This window comes from Platichthys flesus, chromosome 19 (assembly GCF_949316205.1).
Source record: "Platichthys flesus chromosome 19, fPlaFle2.1, whole genome shotgun sequence".
Classification (NCBI taxonomy): domain Eukaryota; kingdom Metazoa; phylum Chordata; class Actinopteri; order Pleuronectiformes; family Pleuronectidae; genus Platichthys; species Platichthys flesus.
This window is the reverse complement of record NC_084963.1, coordinates 2,152,505-2,180,375: the sequence shown is the minus strand read 5'-3', so window position 1 is coordinate 2,180,375 and position 27,871 is coordinate 2,152,505. Positions and strand designations below refer to the sequence as shown.

The following is a 27,871-nucleotide window of genomic DNA, read 5'->3' as shown; positions in this document are numbered from 1 at the left end:
TTTACAGTGTATATGAATAAATATATCTATATATACATATTAGCATCTTCTATCCTCCTGTAAGTCCATGACTGTATTCTTACAGCGCCCCCTAGTGTCTAAACTAAAAATGACATTTGATGTGAGTGTGATTCTTTCTTATTGTGTATCTTTACTCAGTAGAACACACTTTTTAACTCTGATGTTGATTATTGGTGGATGGATTAAATACTTGTCTTTGTCAGTTTGTGGCTGTGGCTCAGGGGGGGGAGCGGATGCCCAACAACCAGAAAGTTTTTGGTTTGATTCCGGCCAATGACATTTTGGCGAGAGAGAAAACAAGAGTCAATGCAAGGACATTAAATATTAATTTATTTCACAACATATTGCTTTGATACAATTAAAGGCCTTTGAATCACATCAAACTTCAAACGTTTTAAACTTTCTAAGGCACATCTGCAAAATTCATGAAAAGTCTGAAGACTGTTTTACAGTATTTATGATTGTTTTATGTATTTATTTACGAAGCATCTATGAATTTACATCCTAATAACATGAAACAACAACCTTATACATGTGATAAAAATGATTCTTAATGATGATTTAAGATCTTGAGAAATGAACTGGTTCTTTTTATTTAAACACCTGAAAGGCCTCAGCTCTCACATCTCTATATAAATATATGATTATGAAACAAAATAGATTATATAATGAGAGGATTAAGTTTCTTTCCTCAGAGATCCAGCCACTGAGGAATTTGAATATGAACATTTACATCAAACTTCAAAGAGTAGAGGAGGAACTGAAACTCATTTTACGTTCGTTAAATTAGCAGCAAAGTAGAAAAAGAGAAGAAGAAGCAGCTCGATAGTGTTTTACATTAAATTAAATGATCCTGATGTGCACACACACAAATATACACACAGTTTATTTGTATTAAACAGTGTGATTCTAACACACGTCTCACTTGTACTGTCACTGAGGCACAGCGGATCTGAAATGTTTCTGTCGTTGCGTCAAATTACTGACGTCCTGATGCCACTGCAGAGGTCAGAGGTCAGAAGAACAGGAAGCTGGTCACTCACTGGAAAACAGAAATATCATAGTTGTCAACAGTTTTATATTTAAGACGTCAATAATTTCACAGACTTTTCCAACCACTGTTCAACTTTTCTTGAACCCTCGGCTGGACAGGATATTCAGGACAATGGGAGGAAGTGGAGACTTGTCGTTAATCTTGATTTACAATCTATGATAAGAACAATAAAGTACTAAAGAACACTGCAGGCTTAAAGGTTAGATGGTTACTAGTAAAGAAATAAGTGTTTAGATGATAAATGGAGGCTTGCAGATAAATTCAATGCCCACATTTCCTTTTCACCCTCAGCACAAGTCATGCATCCCCCTGTTTTCTGTCTGAGGCTTAGAGATTATGAACTGCGGCGTCTGGAGGCGTCCCTCCGAGTGGAACTGCTTAATGTTAGCTGGAGAACAGCTCACTCTAAGCCTGAATCAGGATTTGGTGCTTATGTAAGAGAAGTGCTGCAGAAAAGGGAACTCGAGGAGGTTTGAGTCATGGACGTCACAGGAAGCCGGCGGAATCGAACACTTCTACCACCTCGATAAGAGAGCAGTGCATGCTGGGAAGGCGGTTCAGACATGCGCTGTTTTCTGTGTATGTAGCACAAATGTTCAAGCCAGTTACATGGATGTTAAGATGAATAACACCGACAAGTATTTAAGACCTTGGATATAATATATTTCAAATATTTAACGTTTTTTTAAGGCCTAATATTTGATGCCAACCCGCAGACACCCTGATATTTATGAAAATTGTATTATAAAGGAATTACTGAGACAATAAAACCTCTAAAAATAATAATAACCGACCAGTAGAGTTCTTATTATAAAGAAAACAGCTGATGACATTTTGTATTTTACTTGTTGGGAGGATTCGATGATTATAAAAGACAAACTAACATTGACAATGAGATAAATATAGAATAAAACCGGCCTAATTATTCAAGACCTTGTAGTTTATATTGATTTAATTAATAAAATAAAATACTTCCTACCAAGTAGACGTCGAGCTCAGAGTCTGATTGGCTTGATCTGCGGGTCAGCAGCTGATCATCCAGTGCGATGGTTGAACTGGAGGCTCGTCGGTCTTCACTGCAACACAACAACAACACCAGTAAATATAACACTCAATTTATTTGTACTTTTAAGCCTAATGAAGTAAAATGTTTGAGAACTTCCTCCACAACTGGTTTCAGACTTTATATAAGTGACTTTTAAACACATGTTTAACTCCAATATACCGACAGTATATTCAGAGTAAAATATAGTACATTATATATAGAAAACTTACATTATTCCCTTTGCACATCTTTCTCTCTTTAGGTTTTTGTGGAGCTGAAGTTATCAGACAGTTTTATCTTTTCCAGTCTGATAAGTGGAAACTGAACACATACACAACCTGTTTTCTAGATCCACATCACGGTCGCGCCTGGGCTCAAAGGAAACGACAGATCTCTGCAGAAGGTCTGGTTGTTTGGAGGAACTGTAAACTGTTGCAAAGAGCACTTCATTTAACACTGAGTCAAATACACAACCAGATAAATAAGATGATGTACATGTGGGTTAAAACCGTACAGTTTCCATCCAGGTTGTCCATGCTCTGCGCTTTCTTCTCCTGCCTCTTCTCCTCCTTCTGTGGGGACAGAAACTCCTGAGACGCCGACTTCGCTGCATTCAGGGAACTCCTCTTCCTCCTGGAGGACGCTCCTCTCAGAGCTGAGGGACGAGGAAACAGAGCATTGGAGTAAAGTGTCTGTGTGTGTCTGCAGGGGACAGGAGGGACAGTGTGGACGGCTGGACGACTCACGGTGGAGCTTCTTGAACACGGTCGAGCCCATGAACTTCAGATATCGATCTGCATAGAAACTGGGCCTGTGAACGGACACCGTGTCCTGAAAGACACAGAAAGACAAGTTAGATAAATGAACACACACACACGTACAGATACATATTCATTCATAGAGACGCCTGCAGGTGTGAAGGAGGGTGTGACTCACTCACCCCATCATGCACCAGAGCTTTCCAGGAGTGTTCCACCTTCTTAATGAACCTGGAAATATCCGTTTGTACAAATGTTAATAACAATAATCACACAGGTCATGTTTTTCTATGGAGTCATGGTTCACTGTCTGGAGAAGAACAAAATCCTTCTATAGCTTTTGAGCAATTTAAATGCATAAATTGATTGTACCAACGTGTGTGTGTTTCCGTGTGTGTGTTTCCGTGTGTGTGTGTTTGTGTGTGTGTGTATTCACCTGTACGACTGAAGGATGTCAATGATTCCTAAAAAGATGAGCAGGTTCTCATCCTTGTGTCTGGCAGGAATTCCTCCCAATCTGAAATATAAGGATTTAGAATTTTACAATTTTTTAAATATACACATTTTTTATAACTTAAATTTGTTCAAAGTAATTTAAACCCGTGTAAACTATAACAGTAAAATGTTTTGAGTCATGTCTTTGTTTTCCTTTAACACAGTGCATAAAAACTATAAAGAACTTATATGAAATCAAGCAGCAAAATGGAACAACTGTATTTTTACACATTATACGAGGTAACATTCACATGAAGAAGTAAAGTCTCCTCACGTGTCATCGTCGTCGGCCACCGGCTCCGGGTCCTTCACGTTCCCCTGGATGGACTCCAGGGCCGTGGAGTACAGGACCTTCTGACCTCTCCTGCTGTCAGAGCGACTCCCTCTGCTCACCGGCTTCCGGTCCAGAACATGGACCCCCAGCAGGAGACTGTAGTCCATGATCTTAAAGCTCTCCAGCACCTGAGGAGGGGCAGAGACCCAGTGAGAGGAACCAGTATGAGAGGCGATCAAAGGGAAAGATTACAAATAACACAGGAAGATTGAAGTCCTGATGAAGTTCACTCTCATTATTCATAATGACAAACCAATCCAGGCCTCTTGAAACTACAGATTGAGAGATAAACTCTTTCGGATAAAGTTCACAGGGGTATTAAAGTGATAATTTGAGATAATAGAACCTATATTTACTAGATTTAGTGAAACCATCAGTTTAATCACCAGTTATCTAAACCAGTCACATGTTTACTGTAACTGTAAACAAAGAGGTCTCACTTTGCCCAGTGTTACCTAACACACACTCACTGAGGTCACACACACACACACACACACACACACACACAAGCACATGACTTGCAGAGAGGTCCAGGCGCTCGGATTAAACAAACCAGTCAGGTGCTTTGCTTTGCTGGAGTTTAATCCTCCATCAAGTGGCTTCTATTGTTTCACACTAATTAAGTAACAGGCAGCCGCTAATGAGGTCATCACAACAGCTCCGGCCTGAGCCAGGGGGAGCGTGAAGTGGTCGAGTGATGAAATACTCGACTGGAACACCAAGGAGAATTTAGTCTGGACTGGCTAGAACCCAATGTAACGCCACCATCATATGTTTATGTGCACCCACCCGACAGTCCCTCTGCAGAGTCTTCATCAGGGCGTTGTAGGTGTCGGGGTCGAAGTGCAGGCCCTCGTGCATCTCCTGGAAGTCCAGGTCCTTGAAGGTGGGCGAGTCCTTGAGGCGCTCTTTGCGCGAGGCGCGGCGTTTGTGCGAGGACCCCTTCAGGTCGTACTTGTAGTGCATCTTCATGGCTCGCGGCAGCACGTTGTTCATCACCACCATGCGCACGGTGGAGCCGCCGCACTGGATGCAGTACAGGCCGTAGAACTTGGGCAGCAACGTCCTCGGATTCTGGTTCAGGTTCTGCACAAAGAAACAGAGAAGCTGAGTCTTCACAAAAAAACGTGTCAGGGCACCTTTAAGTCCAAAATCTCCCTTTTCTGAGTGAATGTCTTTTGTCACCATGTAGTAACCGGGCAGCAGCTTCTGCAGGAACTCGGCCTCCTTGTGCTGCACCGTCTTGATGATGAACTCGTCATCGCTGGTGAGGTAGAACCAGGAGCTGCTGGCTCCGGGGTTGGACAGCTCGATCAGCGGCTCGTTACAGATGGAGTACTGAAATACACATCGAGGCCAAACTGTCAAACATCTTCCACTGAAACAGAACAATGATGAAATGATTTGTGTGTGTGTGTGTGTGTGTGTGTGTGTGTGTGAGTCTCTGCTCTCACCAGGTAGTCGTCTGGTTTGATTCCAAACAGCTCTCGGAAGTAGCGGAAGGCCAGAGGGGCGTACGTCTTCAGACGGAAGTCTGGGAAGTGATGTGCTGGGGTCATGTTGCTGCCCTCGCTACGGAACAAACACACGATAGTTTAGTTATTGTGAGAAAAAGATTCAATAAGCTGTAACACAACAACAGCTGATTGCTTCGTGCTCCACATGACACATTGATACACATTTTGTGATGGTTTACTTTCAGGGTCCTCCTGCTGGCTAGATGTTTTTTAAAGCATTAAAGTGAAAATGCCCTTTTGTATAATTTAAATAACAAATATTCAGGTTGTGCACTTCCCAAAGATGTTAGAAGTCCCAATAAGTATAATATATTTTTGCAAAAGTTTGATGGGCTGGAGAAGTTTCCATAAAAGCAGTTACACACCAAGAGAACCTCAGTAATTATTGGATCATGGAACAAGATAAAAAGGTAAAACTGGGACTTTCAGCTCCTTCAGATCAAAGATGATATGTTTTACAGGTCTGTTGGTTTTTCTTTTTGAGGCCGATATGGACATTAAACATATTTTTTTGCATTATGTGGAAATGAACAGGTGCTTGAGTGAGAGTGAACCTCGGCAGGAAGACGCTCTCCACCACAGAGAAGTCCTGCATGAGAACATCTCTGTCTGGTTTGGAGCTGAGGTTTCCGACAGCGTAACTGATGCCCAGCTGGATCGCTCCTTTCAAGATGGCCGCCGTTGGCTGAGAGAAAAAAAGATCATTGAAATTTCAATCTGATGATATTTTTGTTTATGAGCTTTAAAACAGTTTTGACAGTGAAATCTAGAACAAGCTATAACTGTGACAGAATGATGACAGCTTAATGTAAAGGTGACTAATTAAATCTTCTTTATTCTGTGAAATTGGTAAATGTCTCTCAATCAAATCACTGTCACCTGTTTTTCTATGATTCCAGTGTAATAAAGTGAAACCTGTTGATTTTGTTACAGTTTCCTGTTTCTGTTCTTTTCTGTTTCTTCTCAGGTGAAACAACACGAGGATGGAAAACAACGTCCACTCACCTTTTTATGATCCTTTGACACTTTTGCGGTTTTGGTTCCTCCTCCGGCTCGGTTGACGTTGGCAGTTGACATCTATCGAACAGAGAGAGAAGTGGATTAGAGGGAAGCTCGGACATCTGCCTGTAATGTCACTTCCTCTTCACCTCCATCGGTGACGAATGAAGTGATTTACCTTGGAAGGGCTTTTTACTCAAACTGCATGCTCCAGGTGCCCGGCTCCTGTAGGTGAGGCGCAGAGCACAGGACTTACACGCTGTGGGACATTTGCATGAATGTCAATGCAAAGCACACGTCAGCCGGTGAACAACTGCACGACTACCAGCGATTACTCAAGTTGCATTTATGTCTAGGGGCTTAAAGCAAATCTCTCCTTCTCCCAGATCTCCTTGAAAAACATTGAATCTTCAACGGCTTCTTTGAAATCCCTCGTGCAGACCCTGGCGGCGTGCAGACCCGTTCTGAGAGACCTCCAGTGTTAGTCCCAGTCTTTAACCCAAGAATCCATCACAACAACCTTTGATCCCAATTTAAGAAGGATCAGAAAATCATGACGTATGAAATCCGCCTGTTTCATAACAGAACGCAGAGGGGCCCGGGTCCGGGGCTGAACGGGGGGCCCACATATTTGGAGGTGTGAGGGGGGCGGGCTACTCGAATAGATGTAATGTGCAACCTCACAGCTAGATGTCACTAAATCCTACACAAGTCTTTTATGTAACATATCCACAGAGAAGCAGGAAATGTCCCTTAACAATAAAATAAAGTGGAAAACCACATTTCAGCGTCTTGAGCGAAGCTGCAGAGTCGAGCTGCGACCAGCTGCTGTTTGTTTTCTCTGCTGCAGGATGTGGTCACGAGCTGAATGCTGCACCAAGCTGGTTCCCCACAGATCTGCTGTGCAGGTTCGAGCCTGAAGAGATGAAGATTATTTCCTTTTTTAAGACTCATTAGTGATCAGCTGTGTGATTAGTGTTGATTAACACAGAATCTCTGTTGGGTGGTTTCTGGGTTTTCCTCTGCAGATCTTTAGAACACGTTGAAAACACAGAGTGATGTAATAGCAGAGCCCGGGTGGAAACCGGTTGGATTAGATGTTAGTGAGTAAGTTTGTGCTCTGCGTGTTCAAACAGATTATTTTATATACTCGGCTTTACAGTCACTCGCTTTAAAGTCTCCTTCAGAATCTGATTGCTAATTAACAATGAACAAAACACAAAAATAGAAATAGGTAGAGTTCTATTTGTATCTGAAGAATCCAGATTAAATCCCTACCTTGATATGTTATTCTACTTTATTAATGTATATTAAATACGCAGTTGTTTTTCTTAACATTGCTGTGTTATAGATCTTTGTAATAGAAAAACAGAACCAGTGTGCCAGTACTTCCCTGACACAGTAACTAATACTTCTCCACTCCACCAGTATAAACAGTATATACACTAGGCCCTTATCATTAAAAGCTCTGAAAGCTTGTTGTGTTTCCAAGTTGACGTCTGTGTCTTCGTCTTCTAAGTGTTTGGCTCCTCTTCATCATTTGTACTTTTCAAGTTTCACATCCGTCTCGTGTTAGAAAAACTCATCAACGCGCCTATTTTCTCCAAATTGAACTCAGGGGCTGCAGGTAAAAGTCAGAACACGTCCAGAGCCACTGACTCTGAGGTTTGTGTTCTCACATCCAGAACCTCTGGATCATTTCAGCAGAAGGTCCAGAGGTCAGCGCAGGTCAGAGGGTTCATCCTCAGGGAACCATGAACGTCTGAGCTAACGATCATATCAATCCATCCGAGATGTTTCAGTGATGAGCCAAGTTGAGGAAGTTCAACCTTTCATCTTAAAATACACTTAATATGATAGTAATACTATGATGTGGTGATACTAGAGTTTATATTAGACACACTTCTGAGTATTTAACATGAACATAAAGTTTAACAACATGACATTCTAACTTTCCCACAGTTCCAGTAGGAGTTCAGCTGAGTGTATCTGACGCACACAGTGTGTACTTCAGGTGAATAAACCTGCACCGAGGCAACGCTGCAGCTTTTTGCATACATGCAAACGATGAGAGCTTCACTGCCTCAGGTTTAATCTGTCGTGTCTGTGTCTGAGGGGAAGGGAAGTGGAGCTGGTTTCCTCCTGCGATACCATCGTCAGCTCGTCTTCCTCCCGAAGCCGCTCACTCAAGAGCCTCAGACAACACTCAGAGTCACAGGACGAGGACAGAACCCGAGGCCGAGGAGAAGCAGGAGGAGCAGGAGAGGAGGGCAGCTCCATCCTCCCTGAGCACAGGCTGCAGCTCTTACCTGAACACACATGGTCCTGAGCAGACGTCAGGGATGAGTCCTCAGTGCCGTGTGATGTGAAAACTGCCTGACTGTGGTGAGATGAGATGAAGCGACTGAACAGCATCATCACCACTTCCTCTCTTTCTCTCGCTCTCTCTCTCTCTCTCTCTCTCTCTCTCTCTCTCTCACCCTGACGTATTATTCCACAGAAGTTGAGTCACACTTGTTGAAGTTGAGTTTTAGTTGGAACATGGGAAAAGCCATTTGGACCAGACATTTGAGTTTCTCAAGTATAAAAGTAAATGTTTTGTACTTTTTTTTTTTTTTTCATCCTTATTTTGACCTTTCACACATGTGGACAGTTTAATATCGATATGATTATATAGATGACCATAATCTAAAAGTAAGTTTTAGACAATTATATGAATAATGTAAACTATAAAGATGATGATCGTCTGTAACTATTTATTTTGGAGTTAATTTAATGATCGTATTGTGCAAAGGACAAGAGAGAGATGTGAGAAAATGAGGTGAGAGATTGGGATTTGAATTAATTCTTTAACTGAACTTGAACCAGAGTTACTATGAAACTAAATACATTTATTTAATAACAATAAAAATACAAATACAATAGCACCTGCTTCAACTGCTGTAGTTAATGGTTCTGGTTTTAAACACCAGAAGAATAATGGTTCCCAGCCTCTCTTCTATGTGACAACACCTAAAATACAGAATTGATAAAATCAAATGAAATGAAAGTGTTAGTTCCTCCCTCTGACCTCTAGGCGGTGCTGCTGCGCCCATGACACCTGCTTTGTAACGTTGGTATTTACTATACATGTGCACCATGTTCCTGTTGTTGTGTGTTTTTATTTGTCTTCCCTCTTTGTTCGATTAGTTCCTGTCTGGTTTTTTGTCGTTTTGTCACTCGCTGTTGTGTGGTTGTTGTTCCTCTGCGTCTCACCCTCTCTTCCTCTCTTTGTCTCTCGTCCTCTAACTGGGCCAGAGTTCAAGCTATCGATGTTTGTTTGGGAACACCGGGGGGGCGGCTGCCTGCGGGTCGGCCCGTCAACACGGTGACTTGAGGCCACCAGATATCAGCCTGTGGCACATTTGGCAGCTGGGGGGGGGGGGGTTGGATTAGATGTTCTGTTCTTTACAGGATCTCTTCAGAAGGAAATGGCTCCGACCGGGTTCCAGGGTCAGAACTTAGAGACGAAGCCCAACAAAGAAACCAAACATTTCAGATTACATGAGGTCAGGACTCTGAGGCCTGTACACACTGTACACACTTTACCCTTAATACGCAGATTGAATACATGAACATATAGAACAGCACTAAGTAGAGCTCCAACCTCCACCAAGAACCAACAGTCCCCTCGTGAAACAACAATTCAATTCACTGGATCTGCAGCAAAACACACACACTCACAAATATCAGTTCACATGAGCTCCAGCTCTCACATGAGTACTGAGGATCTGAGGCTGTTGAACACGTCTGTGCAGAAAACCTCCTGCTGTCATTCAAATGTGTGAAAAGAAAACTGACCGTGAAAGGATTTCAAGATTTGATTTTCTAAAAAGCCTGAAATTGTGTAGTTTGTAAAATTCCTCGTTGATTCGTTGATGTGATGGTGTTTAGTAAACAGAAGTTTTCTCTGACTCTGTCGTCAAAGCCACAACACAACAACTCCAGTGTTTCTTCTGAACTCTTTTATAAAACAGGGGTCACTGAGGACAAGACACAAGAACTCAACCTACATCGTAACTTTCTCTATTTGGTAATTAACAGGTTGTGTTGGACCCAAACGTGTGTTAATCAAAATCTGTGAGCTTCAGCAGTTGAATTTCACCAGAATCCTTTTCTCTGCTGCTGGAGGGAGGATTCGTCTCCAGCGTGTGTGTGGATGCAGCTGCTCGTCAGACACGGTCGGAGTCGGAGTCGGGCCTCAGTGCTGCAGGGACGCTGTCAGACGCCTAAAACACACACACACACACACAAACACACAAACACACATCTTAGGCATCTTCATGGACTCGACTCCCCGTCTTCTGTTCATGAAGATAAAGTCTACAGCGATGCCACATTTAGTTCTCACTGTTTCCGGCTGTGGAAACTCAGTCTCTCTTGAATATTCATCCAAAACCTTTAAAAGAATAAAACTCATCTCATCTGTTTTTGTTTGTCCTACATATTCAGTAAGTGCACCTCATTGCATTGTTGAAATGAATATGAATAAAGTTTCCAAACACTGTTACTAAGTTTCCCACGATTCTTCACTTCACACATCCGGGGAGGTCGGCTGTGCACATCCTCAGAATTGAATGTGTCCGCAAATTGTAAAATACACTTGAAACCTCCAGTGTCGACATATTTTTCTTATGCAAATACGCATGTTCTGTGGAGGGCCCTCACATGGAATACTACAAGCATATGTGCAAGTGCAGTATATCTCCATAATGAACAAATTGTACTTTTACTAGTACTACTACTACTTTCTTCTTTCCTCGTGGATTAGGATCTTCTGTTTTGCGTCTAAAGAGAATACAGATGCAGGCGTCTCACCCTGAGGTTCCGGGCGTGTTTCTCCAGATGTTCGATGCGCTGCAGGCGTCGGCCGATCAGTTTGTCTCGGGCTGAAACCACCGAGGTCAGACTGGCCAGACGTCGGGTCTGTTTGTCCACGATGTCCTGCAACACAAAGAAATGAGGCAAGAGGTCAGGGAGAAGTCAACTCATGGCCACAAGCATGTGGACACCCCCCCAGTTCCAGTGAAGGGAAGTAATAACACTTCATCAGACAGTTATTTTGAAACAAAACTTCACTTCCAACTTATTTCATCACATTGATTTGTCAGAGGTTTAGTTCTGTGTCTTCACGTTCACCTTCATTGAGCTGACGTCAGGCTGAACCCGGGCCCCCGGCTCGGTCAGGCCCCGGACCCTCCGGAGGACCCGGTCCAGCCGGTGCTGCTCCGTCCTCTGATCCGTCTCCACATCCTCCAGCAGCTTCTGCAGCTCTTTGACCGTCCTCCACAGTCTGTCCCCCCGAGCACTCAGGATCTGCAGGTCCTTCCTCGCCTCAAGGACAGAACACACACTATTCAGAATAATATATTTACCATCGAGTGTCTTCACATGATTTGATCCCTTCAGTCACATCCATCACTTTGTAAACGTTCCCTCTGACAAACTATAAAGCTGTCTTAAATTTTAAAACTAAAATATTTAATCCGTAATTGCTGTTTACTTACATATTGTAATATTCTTTCATGTTTCATTGTGTGTTTGGTGTCAGTTACACTTGATTTATGTTTATTTTTCTGTGGAATCCGACACATTTAGAAAAGCATGTTGCAGCTGAGCCCAAATCAAAGCTACAGAATCATTTCAAACTCTCGAGCAGATCCCAAAGTACAGGGAAATAATACATCTCCAATAATTCAAGCTGCTCTGGGCCCTTGATTCAGAGAACAGGGTGAAGTTGAAAGGTGTGTTTCCTCTCACTCACCTGCCTGTGAGTCCGTCCCGCCTGTAAACTCTGCTTATGAAGCGTCTCCACAGTCCTGATGACCCCGTCCAGCTCGGCCGCCGCCTGCCCCCCCTGCCGCTCCAGCTGCCCGGCGTTCTCCTCCACCCCGTGCAGCAGGTGAGCCAGGCCCAGCGACAGCATCCTCATCTGGGACAGGGGGACCTCACCTGCCTCCCAGGACGTGGAGGCCTCCTCTGCCAGCAGGGCGTGGTGGGCCGGACCCACTCCCACCAGCAGGACCAGCAGCTGCAGCACCTGTTTCACCCTCATGCTGATGGAAGGACCCTAAATCTGATCTCACACCAGGTCTCAGTCTGTCTGAGTCCAACAGTCCTGATTTATCTCTGATGCTCTGAGGTCTGGAGCTCAGAGCGGTGAAGGACAGAGGGAGAGAGGGATGAGGGGAGGAAGGACAAGGAGGACAAGGAGGACAAGGTGGGGGGGGGGGAGTTCCCACACTGACGTGTACATTATAAAACAGGGAAACTTCTCCAAGGTTCTGAATCTACTATTTAAAATCCTAAATCTGATCAAGGCAACTTATTAAATCGATATTTATGTTTTTAACAAACATGCAAATAGCTTCAGATTTTCTATTTATTGATAATATTCATTTTGTTGACGTTTTTCTCCTCAGAAACATCAGCTTGTGTTTCACTCACATTGAAGTTAACCAAGAGCGACACCTGCTGGCTCATTGAGGAGCTGCTGATTCTAAAGGGTTGGAGTAAACTTTTTTTTAAAGTTTTTAAAGACACGCCTCGAGGTATTTATAAATATTATTGTTATTACTTTTATTGAATGTTAACACGTTCCATGGTTTAAATTATGAAACACATTTCTCTCTAGTTGCTAAATGATTCACTTTCTTCAGCGGCTTGTTGATGCCTTAATGCTGAGACTCAAGCAAACAGGGAATTTGCCATAAAACCAGAATAAAAAGCTGAATAATACATATTAAAGTGAGAAAAATAATGTATTTACTAATTATGGATCATTTGCTTAGAGTTTTACGTAAATTGTGGATTTCCTTTTCCTTAGTCCCAGTACAAACTCAAATTGGATTTTTTTTTAAATGATGTAGTTTAATAATATGTTGTCATACACAGAATCATTCATCTTTATCATTTTGGATCAGAGCTTTTGTCCTTTTACATTTCTAAGCATTTATCATTTCCCAGACATGTGTCTTGCATGGAACCAATGAGACTTTGTGGAGCTGGATTGAAAGGAACTGGGAGAACTGGGCTAGAGGACTTCCTACACTCAGACTCAGGCTGAATGAGTTGCTTTGTGCCCCAGAGACAGACTCACAAACTGTTCTTTGAATTGTTTTGCAGTTGGGGCCGGACTGATGCACAAGCGACACTATGTCAACTCATAAAGCCTGATTGATAAAGGAGAGAGAGGCGTCAGTCTCGGCCCACTCCTTCCTCCTGGCATTCAGGACGCTCACAGGGACAGCAGCAGGAAGACGGAGTCACCGGGTCACAGCAGGAGAGAGGGGACGCACACACCAGGGGTTTACAGTGAGTCCCGGTCCTTCTGCATATATCAGATGTATTTCAATCCTTTCTGATGAGGATTAGAAGGAATTAGAAAGATGTAATTTGATGTAAAGTTTGGGAGGAACAGTGCAGAGTGTGAAGAACATCTGGAGACCGTGAGCGACACGCTGCAGTGAGTGGAAATTCATTTCCTTTGCATGTTTGTATCTCAGAGAGAGACGGTGCACAGATCAGCCTGCATGGTCCTGAGTGTCTTCATACAACAGGGGCCACACAGGGGCCACAGGGACCACTGGTGGCTGCAGGGTGGTTAGTGAAGAATCAGGAAAAAAAAGGGGACATGTGTGACAGTCAGACAAAACCTTAATATTCACTGACAGAATTCTCTGGTGTTTCTTACAAACATCTGCGGCTCCACGGACGGCTGCCTTGGTGTGTTGGTGTGCGATGTTTTGTCTTGTTTTGTTAATTCAGTGTACGTATTGTGTTTATATGTTTTATGTTCATTGTATGCACCTATATACCAAAGAAAATTCCAGGCAGGTGTAAACCTAATTGGCAATAATTACTTCCAGATTCTGATTCTGATTCTGACATGTACGAATGTCTTGGGCTCAAGTGTTTACCAGTGCAATATGACGAGGGGGATATTGTTGATGCAGATTTAAATCTTCACACACATGTACTGATACATGCTGGGATCTTATGTATAAAGTTGTATGTGGGTGTTAGTTTAAATCCAAAAAGTGAAGCCAAAGCAGAAGCACCCAAAAAAACTGTATTCTCTCAAATCACCAGCAGGAGGTTTATGAGAAAATGACTGATTTGAAAAGTCAGTAAATATTTTCCTACACAGTTTATGTGTCAATCTCTAGTTTCAAGTCTTCTTCAATTCAGCTGATGTCCATTTTGTAAATTAATAACCATTTAGAGTCAAAAAGGCCATAAAGCTTTGTATGAATTGGGACGTGGATGCCACAGTGTGATTGACAGCTAGTACCGTCCAATGGCTGCAGGTGGCAGGTGTTGTCAGTGTGCAGTGTCCTCAAGCTCTAAGTCAGGCTCCGCCCCCGGCTCTGCCATATTTGGTTACTCCAAAGAACCAAGATGTCAAATTGGAGGCTTACAAACCGATGGGTGACGTTAACTCGATGAGTGTTTCCTCCAGCATCCAGTAAACTCTTCTGCTGAGGATCTCTGGATCTCCTGAAACAATCAGCTCACAGTTTCCACCACATCTCCAACTGAACCTTTAACCATGAAACATATAAACACCATGATCCTGGCGTGTGGCAAACCAGGAATTTCAAGCTCTTCTTCCACCGAGCTGCTTCTAATCCTTCAGTCTGCGCCTCGTATGGAAAAGGCCCCACCTAGTCAAGCATGATGTGACTCTGACTGACTCAGGGGGGTTTAGAGGTCGGGGGGGGGCTCAGCAGCTGGTTGGGGTCACATGCCAAGATCATGCTTGGTATGTCACGGCTCGGTGGATCACACATGTCAGAAGTGAAGCCCCGGCACGAAGGATCCAGGCTGCTGTTGTAGTGTGATTCCTTCTTAATTCAGCTCCAGCAGTCACACACACGTTGCAGCCGGGTTCGAGACGCAGCCGAGACCGAGCACGTTTCAGCTTGAACAGGTGCTCTACTCTGAAAATCATATATGTGACACGTGTGGTGAGTTAAAGACGCAGCCACAAACCATCTGATCATTAATTATTAGTCTCTGAACAGCTTTTACTGAGCTACAGCGCCCTCTGCAGCCACATGGGGGGATTAACTCTGTAGGACTCTGTGTCGTGTAGAGAAAGAGTCTCTCAATGTGTTGAGCTCTGACTGAACCATCAAGCTCAGATATTATATAGAAAGAAGTTAAAGCTGCATCAAGGAACTTCGTTCTGGCGCCTCTGTTTCCATTGTCTCCTGTCGTACACACGGCTGTTTGCAGGATGCGTCGTGGTGAGGTCATGAATCTTTTTGAAGAAGAAGAAGAAGAAGAAGAAGAAGAAGAAGAAGAAGAAGAAGAAGAAGAAGAAGAAGAAGAAGAATGCCATAAATCGCTTGAGTCTGACCTTAAGAAAAGTTTATGAAAAGAGCAGATTGTGTCGTTTGCTGTTTTTGGTCATAAAGAGGCAACAATATAAAAATGCGACTGTTTCAGAACCCGTTAAAAACTCCTTGTAGGAGCTTTAATCCCCGATGTGACCTGATGACATATGAATAACTCAACCAACCATGGTGACATCATCGCAGAGTGAAATCCAAATGTTTCAAGAAACTATTACGTTAACTTTTCAAACTAAATTAGTTTAGATCAAAGTGAAGTCCAGGTCTCAAACCCCTCCTGCATTGAAAAGGTGAAGATCTCCACAAATGCATTTATTTCAAATGAAAAATGTTCGCCTCAGAACGTCCTCACACCTGTCTGACCCCCCCCCCATCGTTTCTATCAGAGTCTGTCATTTTATTTCAGAGCCTGACTTCCTCCGGCCTCTCCAGAGTTCCTCATATAGGCGCAGCAGCTAATGAGGGAAATACCCAAAGTTAAACCGAGCATGGGAGAAAGGGGGGTGGGTGGGGGGAGAGCTGGGAGGACCGGAGAGACTGGAACGTGAGAAAAGGAAGGAGAGAAAAGAAAAAGCATCAGGAGAAGGGAGAGAGAGAGATGAGGAGAAGGGGCAGAGTGGAGGTTGGTTCCCTGGAGGACGAGGACGCTGCCGTGGCTGTGTGGGTCTCTGGCGTGATGATTTGGGACAGAAAACAGAAATCACATTGCCAGGGATTACTACACTGCTATGGTGTCTTCTTCAGGAGGAGCATGAGGAGCAGGAGCAGGAGGAGCAGGAGCAGGAGGAGGAGGACACGTTCTGTAGGTACCTGTGTGTGTCGTGTGGTTTGTGATCAGGTGCAGAGCTTAGTCGACTGCTGAACAGGGAGTCACAGCAGTTTGTTCACAGTGGCTAAGTTCTTCACCTGCACAGAGATAATGGAGACGTTAACTTTCAAATGATCTCATCATAAAACTCAAACTCCAAAATGTAAGAATTCAGGGATTTCTCTGCATATAGGAATGTGAGACTATGCTCTGGTTGTCCTTAAAGGAAATGGGTTTGTTATATTCTGCTGTTCTTATTGTAAACAAATTAAAAAAGATTAAAATTGATCCGACTAACAAGTATCGTCTGTGTCGGCAAAATCTGCTGTGGTGCATTTTGTTCCTCCGACCCACAAAACTCCACTGTTCTTGAAAACACATCAGTGAGTCAGACTGGTCACATGTCCCTTCATTTCCATGAACTCAGACACACACATACACACACACACACACAAACACACACACATACAAACACGCACACTTAGAGATAATTAAATATTACAATAAACTAAGAATTTAAAAAGTAAATTAGGGGAGAACTCTCATGATTCACCTCATTTCTTTGCTTTTCAACCTATTATAATACTTTTGAATTCTATAAGATGAACATAATGACATGTATACGTTTATCTAGTAAAAGTATCTGTACAGATTAAAGTAAAGCAGCAGATTCCCATCTATACAGGTACAGAAAATGAAAACAGTGTTTTGTTTGGGCAAATTAATGCACAATGTCACACATCTGGATGAACTTGAAGTTATTCTCCTGTAACATCCTGTCGGCCTCTTACGGCTTCAGAGAACGTTTAAAATTCTTGATTGTGATAAACACCTTCATTTATCCGATGGTTATCTGATGTTTTCCAACTTTTCTCCTTTGTTGTACGGAATGAGAAATCATACTTTGTGATGTTGCCAGCTGATTTGTGTTTACTTTTCCTTTCGGGCTGATGTTTACAGATAATATCTTAAAGCAAGATTAGCTCACTGGAAATAAGACTGTGGCCTGGGAGTTATTATGGAAAAATCGAGTTCCCACTTAGCACATGTGCAAGTTTGTGGTTTTTGGAGCGTTGCTCTGAGGAAGCATGTGGCCTCCCTCCTGTGCCTCCTGAGCTGACAGCAGTTTGATCCCACACTGGCTCAGTTCAGCAGGAACAGGAGTCAAGTCAACTCACAACAATCACAAGTCATTCACATGAAGTACATGAAGTATATGAAGTATATGAAGTATAGTATATATGAATATGAAGTACATGAAGTATCAGAATCAGAATTATTTTATTTGCCAAGTATGTTTGCACATACAAGAAATTGCTTTGGTGTCGTTCGTTGGTTCACTCAACATAAAACAACGATATAAAAACAACAATATGGAATAAAATATATACAGTAAAATGAAGTATAGTTTTTATGAATATGAAGTGCATGAAGTATAGTATATATGAATATGAAGTACAGTTGACCTGGAACATTCAGGGGTGAATAAAGTGGTTTGAATTGAGGTGAATTGGATAAATGTGTCTCCCTTTGATGCAGGTGGAGGTGATGACTGGTGTGTTGTGCCCCCTGCAGGCTACAGGGAGACACTACACATAAACAACTGGGTGGAAGCTGGATATAGTTAGTCAAATATTGGATTTAAACATCTGTCACATCTAAGTTTTTATATTTAATCATTATTATTGTTGTTTTTATTCTTCTTCATCTTCTTCTTCTTATTAAAGTAAAGGGAGTAGTGGAAAACATGCAGTACCACTACCTAAGCGATAGGGAGCAAACGTTTTCCTAAGATTCCAACTGGAGTGCTTGTAAATCCCACGAAGAAGAAGAACCCAGAACAACAACATCCGGTCAGAAGTCGCTCTGTGTGAAGAAGAGAAACTTTAAATAATAACAACATGTAGAAGTAAAGTGAGACTCGACCCCATGTTGCGTGTGGAGGCGATGGAGCTGCAGCTGTGTGCGGTGATGGAGACTCTGCTGCGGGCGGCGGTGACGGAGCTCCGCAGGCTGATGGAGGAGGAGGACCGGGCCGACGTGCGGACTGTGGCCGCCCAGCAGCGCTCTGCTCCGGCTGCAGTGAAGAGGGAGGAGGAGGTGGAGGAGGAGGAAGAAGAAGTGAGCCCACAGAGGCAGAATGGAGACACAACGGTAACACACACACACACACAAACACACAACAAACAAACTATGCATATATCTGTATTTATAAAGTTATTTAAATGTATGAATTCAAAGGGCTCAATTTAATGTGTGGAAATTACATTGTTGTCCAAAAATGAAAAATCTTTACTAGACGGAATTATTCTCCATAAATAATCATGTAAAACAAAGCTGGAAATGATTTAGATAAATATACATATATATATATATATATAGATACATATTTTCTTAATTTGTTAAATTCCCAAAACAAATATTGGCTAATATATAAAATATTTAAGAATTACCCAAACCTTCTCCTCTTGATTTCCCCTGTGTCTCTACAGACCCAGTTTTCGGCGCTGGTGGAAACATGGACCAAAGCTGCGGTGGAGAAAATCCTGACGATCCTGAAAGAGTCGATGTGTGAAGCCGAGGAAGAAGAGGAGCCGAGCGACCAGAGCAACCAGTCGAGCATGAAGCCGCCGGAGAGTGAGTTCCCTGACGGGTGAAGAGGCTGTGACATCTTCATTCTCTGTATCATAATTAGCTGAATGCTCTTATTTCAAATTACAGGATCAACAGCCAGAAGGAAGAAGATGGAGGGAGGACGGGAACCAGCAATGAAGAAGAAGAACAAGAGAGTGAAACACAAAGGTCTGACTTCTTTTTGAAATACAGAAAGACTTTTAAAGGCTTCTCAGTATCAGACTGTGAGTTCAACTATTTTAAAGAAGCTTTAATTGGTTGATTCTTTGCAGTAGCATTAAACAGTTTTATTTTTGTCTCAGCTTCACATGAAGAGAGAATCTCTGGAATTCAGTTTGAACCTGACGTCGTATTAACAGATCTCAGGTCAGAGCCGGTTCCTGATTCAGCCCCTGAGCCGGCCTCCGATGTCAGGGAGGACTTCACCGACGCTTCTACATCCCAGATCACACAGAAGAAGAAGACGACAGGATCGGTCAAGTGTCCCTCATGTGACAAGACGTTTGCTCTGAAGTGTTTGATGGAGAGACACCGACGCAGCCACTCCAAGCCTCACCTCTGCTCTCACTGCGGCAAACGTTTCTCGGAACTCTCCGGGCTCATCGCTCATTCACGCCGTCACACCGGAGAGAAGCTGCACCAATGCCCCGACTGCGGGACAGAGTTTGCTTACAAGTCCACCTTCGTGAGACACATGCGTCAGCACAGCCTGAAGACAGTGGACACCCACGTGTGCACGCTGTGTGAGACCCACTTCACCGACACGCTGGCGTTTCAGCGGCACCGGTGTTGTGCCCTGAATAAGACGTTTGTCTGCTCGCTCTGTCCCGAGACCTTCCAGTGCAGACAGAGTTTGTCCGATCATGAGAACCTTCATTCAGGAGTCAGAGACTTCGTGTGTGAGATGTGTGGAGAGAGTTTCCTCTCGTCCTCCTCGCTGGCGACTCACCGGGTGACTCACATGGAGAAGGAGACCTGCCGCGACCAGCTCGGCCTCGGCTGCAGCGACCTGAGCCTCCTCACGCTGCAGCTGAGCAAACGCGCCGGGGAGAAGCTCTTCACCTGTGAGGTCTGCGGTAAAGGCCTCAGTCACCAGAGCGCCCTGAAGCACCACATGCTGACGCACACGGGGGAGATGCCGTACATCTGCGAGATGTGCGGCAAGCGCTGTAGCCACGCCAGCGCGCTTCAGAACCACATGAGGCTCCACACCGGGAGGAAGCCGGGGCAGCTGTCGACCTGCAACGTGTGCGGGAAAGAGTTCCACCGCACGACGCGACTCAAATACCACATGAGCGTCCACACGGGGGAGAAGCCGTACGCCTGCGACCAGTGCGACAAAAGGTTCAGCAACCCCAGCAACCTGAAGATACACATGAGGAGCCACTCCGGAGAGAAGAGGTACGGCTGCAGCATCTGCGGCAGGAGGTTCACCCACACCAACAGCCTGAAGGTGCACCGGCTGATCCACAGCGGGGAGCGGCCGTACCGCTGCGGCGTCTGCGGGAAGGAGTTCATCAACCGCAGCGACTCCCGGAGACACGAGAGGGTTCACCTGTCCGAGGGAGCCGGAGACGCTCTGTCTCCAAACACTGCTCAATGAAAACCTGAAGCTTCTCACTCACCACTCATATGATCGTTTGTTTACACACATGAAACTGTGATTAACTGTTTGTGTACAACATCTTAATGTGAAGAAGAAAACTGTGAGACAAAAGAAATGTGTCAAGATTCTAAACACTAGGTATATTTGTCACTTATATCCTCACACATTTGATGTCAAAAGTATTATATTTGTTTTATATTTGATTTATATTGAGCTGTATTTTATATATATATTTTATATTTTTCTATAATACGTTCCTTATATCTGAACCTGTTCCTCTCGTCTAACACACTAACACACTCCTGTCGACCGTGTGTTAACTTGCACGTCACAAACTAAACCCGAACGTTGTATTTCATTGTAGATCGATCAACGACACTGTGAGTTTCAATGTGAATTATTATATTTACCTTATTTTATTCTCATTTTCTGGTCTGGGAAGTTTCCGACTCCAATGTGATCTTGAGCGTCCACATACTTATGTCAATATATTGTATAACATCACAGAACATTATTATTTCTCTGAGCAAGCAAAAAAAAAATCAGTTTATTATTTTACCGATTAACTAATAAATTAACGACCGACGACAAATCAACTATAAAGTGAGGAGGAACAGACTTTGAGTTTCACTATCAGCTCAGTTTGTTGATTTTCAGTTTATACTCAGTTGGAATAAAGACATTAACATGGAACCAGTAGAATACAGTCAAGTTCTCTTTGATGTTGTGTTGCACTGAAACACAAATTGTATACATGAAATACAACATAGATACATAAGCTTGTATTGTGTCAGAAGTTAATGTGTTTTCAACCAACAGTGTAAAAGAGCTGTTCTCTGTGAAACCTTCCACTAGATGGTGATAGAGGACAAGATGATGCCTCCGAGATAAAGATCATCAACAGGTCCTGTTCTTTATCTTCACTCACCAACAACAACACGTCTTTATGAAACCTACTTGAGTCACCGCAGTTTAAAGTTATATCGTGTCTTTTATTCTTCCCTCCTTCGTTCAACTTTTGCAATCAAAAGAAAAATAAATGACGAGGCAACGAAACCAGAACAAGACGAAATAGAAACGCAGTAATTGAAGCAATTATCAAAATCTTCAGTTAAAAAGAAAAAGCTTTGTAAAAACCTTTGAAACTGGATTATATTGAGATCAATACTTCTTACGTCCTCTCTCCTGCATGAATAAAAAGTCAGTTTAGAGTTTTGTGAAAACTGAAATCAGACTTTTGACCTGTTCTGAGTTGAGCTCTGTGTTTCGTGTGACTGTTTCCCAGTGTGACCCAGTCTCCGGCTGCTGGTCACACGTCTAATTCCAGTTTATTGCATTTAATTCAGCCTTTGGACTTAATGCTGCTCAGAACTCTGTGTCTCCCTGGAGGTTTGACTCGAAGCTGAGCCGAAGCCGTCTCTGCAGGAAGTCGTAAGACGTTAATGATAAGAGTCGAGTGAAGACGGAGTCGAGGACACATTTCAATATTTAATCACACTAGTAAGTTTGGTTTTTATTTGTTAGTTGATTATATAAACTTGGCTAGAATGACATCATCAGTGTAAAATGGCAGCAACCGTATTTGCAACATTTTGGCTTCACTTTTGTAGGAAGTGGAAATTTATCAAATTAAAACAATAACACGGTGCTTCAGTGTTGTGTTAGCATCTTTACTAGTGCCGCCCCCAAGTGACCAAATAATGTCATTGCAAGTTTGAATAAAAGATTAAAAGACTGGGGAATTTTTACCTTTAAATGAGACTAATGAAAAGATCCTGTTTGTGTTTTTCAAAGTAAAGCACTGCAGAAAGTATCATATAGTGTATTTAATGTCAGGTTTTATATTGACACTCTGGGTGGAATAGAACTTCTCCTCCTTAGAACCTGATCTCACGCTCCATGTTCCTTTAGTTAATTTCAGCTGCAGCTTCGATGCCTCTAACCGAAGCTGCTTCTTCCCGACACATTTCCCTCCAGCAGCCTTCAGTCCTCGTTAAGGCTTCTCAGGTCTGACTGTGATTAATTGACGATGGTATCGGGGGTCGCTGCCCGTCGGTCACCTGGAGCTGTGCGGTGACAGAACGTCACTGGCTCCAGACTGAGGAGCTGAACAGACACAGAACAGGCAACATCATGCGAAGGAACCCCCCCCCCCCCCCCCCCCCCTTCATCGTTCCCTGATTTAGTCACATAGGAAATCAAACCTTCACTGTCCCAGCTCCTGGACTCAGCAGGAAGCAGAAAGTACTGTTTCTCCTCTTAGTCTCTTTAAAAAACAGATTTACAAATGAAGGTATCCCTCATAGTGATGTGGTGCAGGTGGGTGAAAGGACAGATGATGGATGGACGACTGGATGATGGATAAATAGGTAACTGGGTGTATGGATCGGTGAACTGATGGATGGGTGAACGGTAGAATGGATCAAATATTGGATAGATGGATAATTAGAAGGGTCAGTGAACGAGTAGATGGATGAACGGAGGAAAGGATCAAATATTAGATGGATGCATAATTGGTCGGGTAACTTGATGGACGGATGTAAGAAGTACAATAATGGATGGATAATGGAGGATTGATAGAGTAGGTTGAGAAATGGATGAGTGGATAAATGACAGGTTGGTTAAACAAACTGATAGATGATGGATCAGTAATAGAATGGATGAATATATAAAGAATTTATAATGTAAAGTGTGAATGAATAATGATAAAGGGATGGACGGACATGTAGATAGATAGATAGATAGATAGATAGATAGTTAGATAGACAGTAAGATAGATAGATAAATAGATAGATAGATAGATAGATAGATAGATAGATAGATAGTAAGATAGATAGATAGATAGATAGATAGATAGATAGATAGATAGATAGATAGTAAGATAGATAGATAGATAGATAGATAGATAGATAGATAGATAGATAGATAGATAGTTAGAGATAGTAAGATAGATAGATAGATAGATAGATAGATAGATAGATAGTAAGATAGATAGATAGATAGATAGATAGATAGATAGATAGTAAGATAGATAGATAGATAGATAGATAGATAGATAGTAAGATAGATAGTATGATAGATAGATAGATAGATAGTAAGATAGATAGATAGATAGATAGATAGATAGATAGATAGATAGATAGATAGATAGATAGTTAGAGATAGTAAGATAGATAGATAGATAGATAGATAGATAGATAGATAGTAAGATAGATAGATAGATAGATAGATAGATAGATAGATAGATAGATAGATAGATAGATAGAGATAGTAAGATAGATAGATAGATAGATAGATAGATAGATAGATAGATAGATAGTAAGATAGATAGATAGATAGATAGATAGATAGATAGATAGATAGTAAGATAGATAGATAGATAGATAGATAGATAGATAGTAAGATAGATAGTATGATAGATAGATAGATAGATAGATAGATAGATGTCTGGCGCAGGCCTCAGAGGCGGATCGATGTGTGTCACCTGACTGTGACAGTGAGCAGAATGTGATCCATCAGCTCTCTGGCCTCCGCTCACTGACATGAAGACTCCGACCTTGGAGAGGAGCCATTAATTAAAGTCTGTCCAGTTCTTTAGTGCTCAGCTCTCCGTCCTGTGGACGACCCATCGCTCAGCATCGAACACGTGAGTGTCCCCAAACCGCTGCCGTCTGCATCATTATCCAACACATGTGGATTGAATGGTGAACAGAGCAGCGAGCTGGGAGCTGAAGCTGTGTCAGTGATGATGTGGACACTCGGCTCATACACATGAAATCAATACTGAGTCTGCAGGAAGTGAGAAAATCAATTAACGTGGGGCTGCCACCACGAAGCAGAACAGTTCGCAGTCGGAAAAAAACAGGATGTTTTTCACACTTTCAGTTCACGCACAGGAAAAAAGCCTGAGGTGCACCTGAGCCTAGAACATTAAGCTACGGTAACTCTGAGGGACAAACTGCTGTCCCTGAGGAATTCCTTTTTCAACCTGTGACACGTCCACACACCGTCAGAGATCCTGAACATGTCAGAAGCAGCTGACTGGGACAGGTCTGGACCTCAGTTCACGTCCTAAAGCAGCTTTTGAACTGAATAATTTGTTTTAATGTCCAAAATCAAAACCAGAGCTTCATCAGAACCCTGAGATTCAACATTTAACAAACCTGAAATATTCATTCACGGCAATAAAACCCAGAGCAACACAACATTAACGACGGAGTCGCCCAGAGTCGATGGTTTTATAGAAAAAATAACGGCAGGAAATGAGGCATTAATTTTTCCTGCGGGTTCTCGTGATAAAAGTGGGGTTCATTTTATTGAGTGGCAGGGAAAGGTCAGGCCACCCCCCCCGGCCTTTAAAGATGGAGCCATATATTTCATAAGAACAAATCAAAACAAGACCTGGAAATGGCGCCTACAGGGAGCGAAGAGCCGGCTGCAGTATTGACAGAAGCAGTGGACTAGGAGACGAGGGATCAAGTCTGACATTCATATCGTCATTTAGGTGATTTCCCACTTGGCTGATCGGGAGGACATTTCATCTATTATGCAAGCAAAACCTAAAACATTTATTAATGACCAAAGAACGGCCTCATTATTAGAAAACATGATTTACTGTCGTATTGAATCGTGCGTGTGTGGAAGAGGAATGGATTTGAAATGAGATCAAAATATAAAAAAAATTATAATCGAGGAAATATCTGATCCAGTTGAGGCAGAAAATATAAACCTTTTCTTATGACGTGGTCTGATATCGGCTGATGGTATTGGAGGGTTTGGATAGTGGGTCAATATTCTGAAGGTATTCATTTGTGCATAGCAAACTAGTGACACATAAAATGTTGAACACTGAATAACTGCGTTTATTAATATGTTTCTCCTCAAATTGCCTCTGACTTCACTTATTTCCATCCATCCTTCAAAAAGCAATTTGCACCCTGGAAATAGTTAAGTTAGAAAATATTGTGTTAACAACATCGACATGTAGTAAAAACATGAAATGAACCTGCACTGAATTAAAGCTACACACAGCAAGGGAGAGAAATACTATATGATGTTATATTAATGGGAGTATTTCAGTCGTGGGATCATAATTTAACAGCAGGAAACCTGGTTGGTTTTATTTCTGTCTTCTGTCATCACCTGCAACGATCTTCATAACCACAAGAAACAATCACAGTTAACTGCTTGGGATCAAAGAACAGAGTCGTCTGTAACGTGTGGAGCTAAAAGGACGAACACAGGAAATACATTCCACAAACACCAGGTTCACCCCCCCCCCACACACACACATTCAAAGTGATTGAGCAGCCCGTCCATCGATGCCTCCCACGCACACACATGTGACTTCTGCATTACACAGCTCTTCTACCTGAGACTTGCCTCACTGCCACCATCTTCTAAATCACTTTCCATAATCTGCGTTCATTAATTTAATTATGTTTCTGTCCGTAGTGATGTTAATAAAATTCCCTCCTCCTCCGTCTTCCTCGTGCTTCTCAGTTATTTGTTTCCTCTGCCTCAGCAGTTCAATTACCGCACACTCATTTGTCCGTAATGTCTTTTCTTAATCATTCGGCCTCATCACGTTGAATTATATATCTCCACGTACAGTACGAGTCACATTAGAGCATCATGAGACACAGACACAAACTCTCTGTGACCTTTGGCGCCAGCACTTTCTCTGTAATCTGAGATTTTCTTTCTTTTTCTGGCTGCACTCACAGCACCGACGTGTAACCCGGTGCCGGTACATGTGAGCGCGCCCGCATGCGTGACTAATCTACCTGCTCTAATGGCACCATTACAGGGTTTCATTGGGGCCCAAATAGGCCGGGGCCAGTCCCTAATGGAGCCTGCACAGCTTCAAACCAAAAGCACAGTCCAGTGGGCGAAGGAGGACATTTCGCTCAGGCAATAATAAGACATAATAAGATCTGCAAAGTGTTCAAATGGTAAAATCAATACTAAACTGAAATGTTGCCATGGACACGTGGAAGCTGGCGGAGGAGAGTGGGGGGGAGGGGGGGGGGGTGATCTCACACCGGATCATTGAGGGGTGAGTGTTGCACGATTTCATCTGCAGTGATGGAAGGAGAGAAACTAGTTGACCTGAAGGAACCCGGCAGGAGGTTATGTTTTTTTTTAAGCCACGTCAGAACTGAAGGAACAAAGAACTTGACATGTTAGAACTGAGAATGAGGTTAAACTGAATCTTCTGCCAATAATCATAAACGTGTTATTTCCCTTCGGTTGGTTGCGACTGTATTTGAGGGGTAATTAAATGCATTGTGCTGGGGATGCAGCTCTTAATGTGAAACGTGGGTTTCAGACGCTCACACAGGATCTAACAAGTGTTTCATTTGATCCACACCGGGCATAAAAAACCACACCGACAGATGCAGATGGATTTGCACAAATATAAATCATCAGTTTATGGAAACAATGGTTGCTTTTGTCTGCAGCCAAAGGGTAGACAATGTATTAGACTCGTCCCTAATGGCTGAGATTGAACTAGATGTCAGAAAACACACTTAAATGCCAACAGCTGCACAGAGGTCGGCCGACACAAGACTCTGAGACACACACGAAAAAGACCCATTTGATCGTACAGAGATTAATCCAGTAAACTCAGTGGAACAACAAAGACGGAGACAACAGGATAATGAAGAGTTTCTGTCTGTCGGCCTGACGGAGCCGGTTCAGAGGTGAGGGAGTCGCTGGAGAGTGCTGCTCTCTCTCTTCTCTCGCCCGCTCAGAATGTCAGGTACTCTCGTCCGCTAATGAGAAAAGCTTGGATGAGCCTGGACTGACCGAGGAAACGACCGACTGGGTCCTCGTGAAGCATGACGCCGGTTCTCCCTCTGTTTCTCCTCTCGGTGCAGCACAGGTCAGGAGATTTAAATACCTGGATTTATATTTAAATGTACATTTTCCTATTGCCACAGGAATTGCTATGAAATTCAGAAATTCATCGCACACCGAGGCTTTCTCTGCTGGCTTTTTTAAAAATGTTGTACGGTCGTGAAATGACCCAAAGAGGAACTTATACATTCTGGAGTGAATCTAAATATAAATCTGAATATATGATTAAAATGTTTCAGCAACTGTAAATTAATTGTAGTCACTTTGGTGATGCCCTGACTTTATCTACCACCACTAATGTATTAGACAATATCAAGTGTGAACACACATTAGAGTTA

At 42.8% G+C, this 27,871-nt stretch overlaps 3 protein-coding genes across 5 annotated transcripts; 1 reads left to right on the top strand and 2 right to left on the bottom strand.

The window, feature by feature from the left end:
- Positions 1-334: 334 nt before the first annotated feature.
- pip5k1ba (phosphatidylinositol-4-phosphate 5-kinase, type I, beta a) lies at positions 335-8,643 on the bottom strand. 2 transcript variants are annotated; one of them, XM_062413589.1, is made up of 14 exons: positions 8,533-8,643; positions 6,230-6,301; positions 5,779-5,909; positions 5,162-5,279; positions 4,893-5,045; positions 4,497-4,793; positions 3,648-3,835; positions 3,315-3,395; positions 3,061-3,109; positions 2,867-2,951; positions 2,635-2,775; positions 2,454-2,549; positions 2,055-2,151; positions 335-1,063 (listed from the first exon to the last, which is right to left on the bottom strand). In XM_062413589.1, exons 1-13 carry the CDS (start codon positions 8,542-8,544, stop codon positions 2,099-2,101), a joined length of 1,476 nt encoding a protein of 491 aa, XP_062269573.1. In that variant the 5' UTR covers positions 8,545-8,643; the 3' UTR covers positions 335-1,063; positions 2,055-2,098. The 2 variants fall into 2 exon arrangements, with proteins under 2 accessions (XP_062269573.1, XP_062269572.1); XM_062413588.1 differs by having other exon boundaries at positions 2,459-2,549.
- Positions 8,644-10,212: 1,569 nt separating this feature from the next.
- On the bottom strand, positions 10,213-12,426 carry LOC133974666 (uncharacterized). Its single transcript, XM_062412311.1, has 4 exons — positions 12,027-12,426; positions 11,402-11,596; positions 11,081-11,206; positions 10,213-10,491 (listed from the first exon to the last, which is right to left on the bottom strand). Exons 1-4 carry the CDS (start codon positions 12,315-12,317, stop codon positions 10,435-10,437), a joined length of 669 nt encoding a protein of 222 aa, XP_062268295.1. The 5' UTR covers positions 12,318-12,426; the 3' UTR covers positions 10,213-10,434.
- Positions 12,427-13,528: 1,102 nt separating this feature from the next.
- On the top strand, positions 13,529-22,385 carry LOC133975449 (zinc finger protein 883-like). Of its 2 annotated transcripts, none has more exons than XM_062413398.1 (5): positions 13,529-13,727; positions 17,969-18,583; positions 18,922-19,066; positions 19,151-19,231; positions 19,423-22,385. In XM_062413398.1, exons 2-5 carry the CDS (start codon positions 18,359-18,361, stop codon positions 20,664-20,666), a joined length of 1,695 nt encoding a protein of 564 aa, XP_062269382.1. In that variant the 5' UTR covers positions 13,529-13,727; positions 17,969-18,358; the 3' UTR covers positions 20,667-22,385. The 2 variants fall into 2 exon arrangements, with proteins under 2 accessions (XP_062269382.1, XP_062269381.1); XM_062413397.1 differs by having other exon boundaries at positions 19,366-22,385.
- The last annotated feature ends 5,486 nt before the right edge of the window (positions 22,386-27,871 follow it).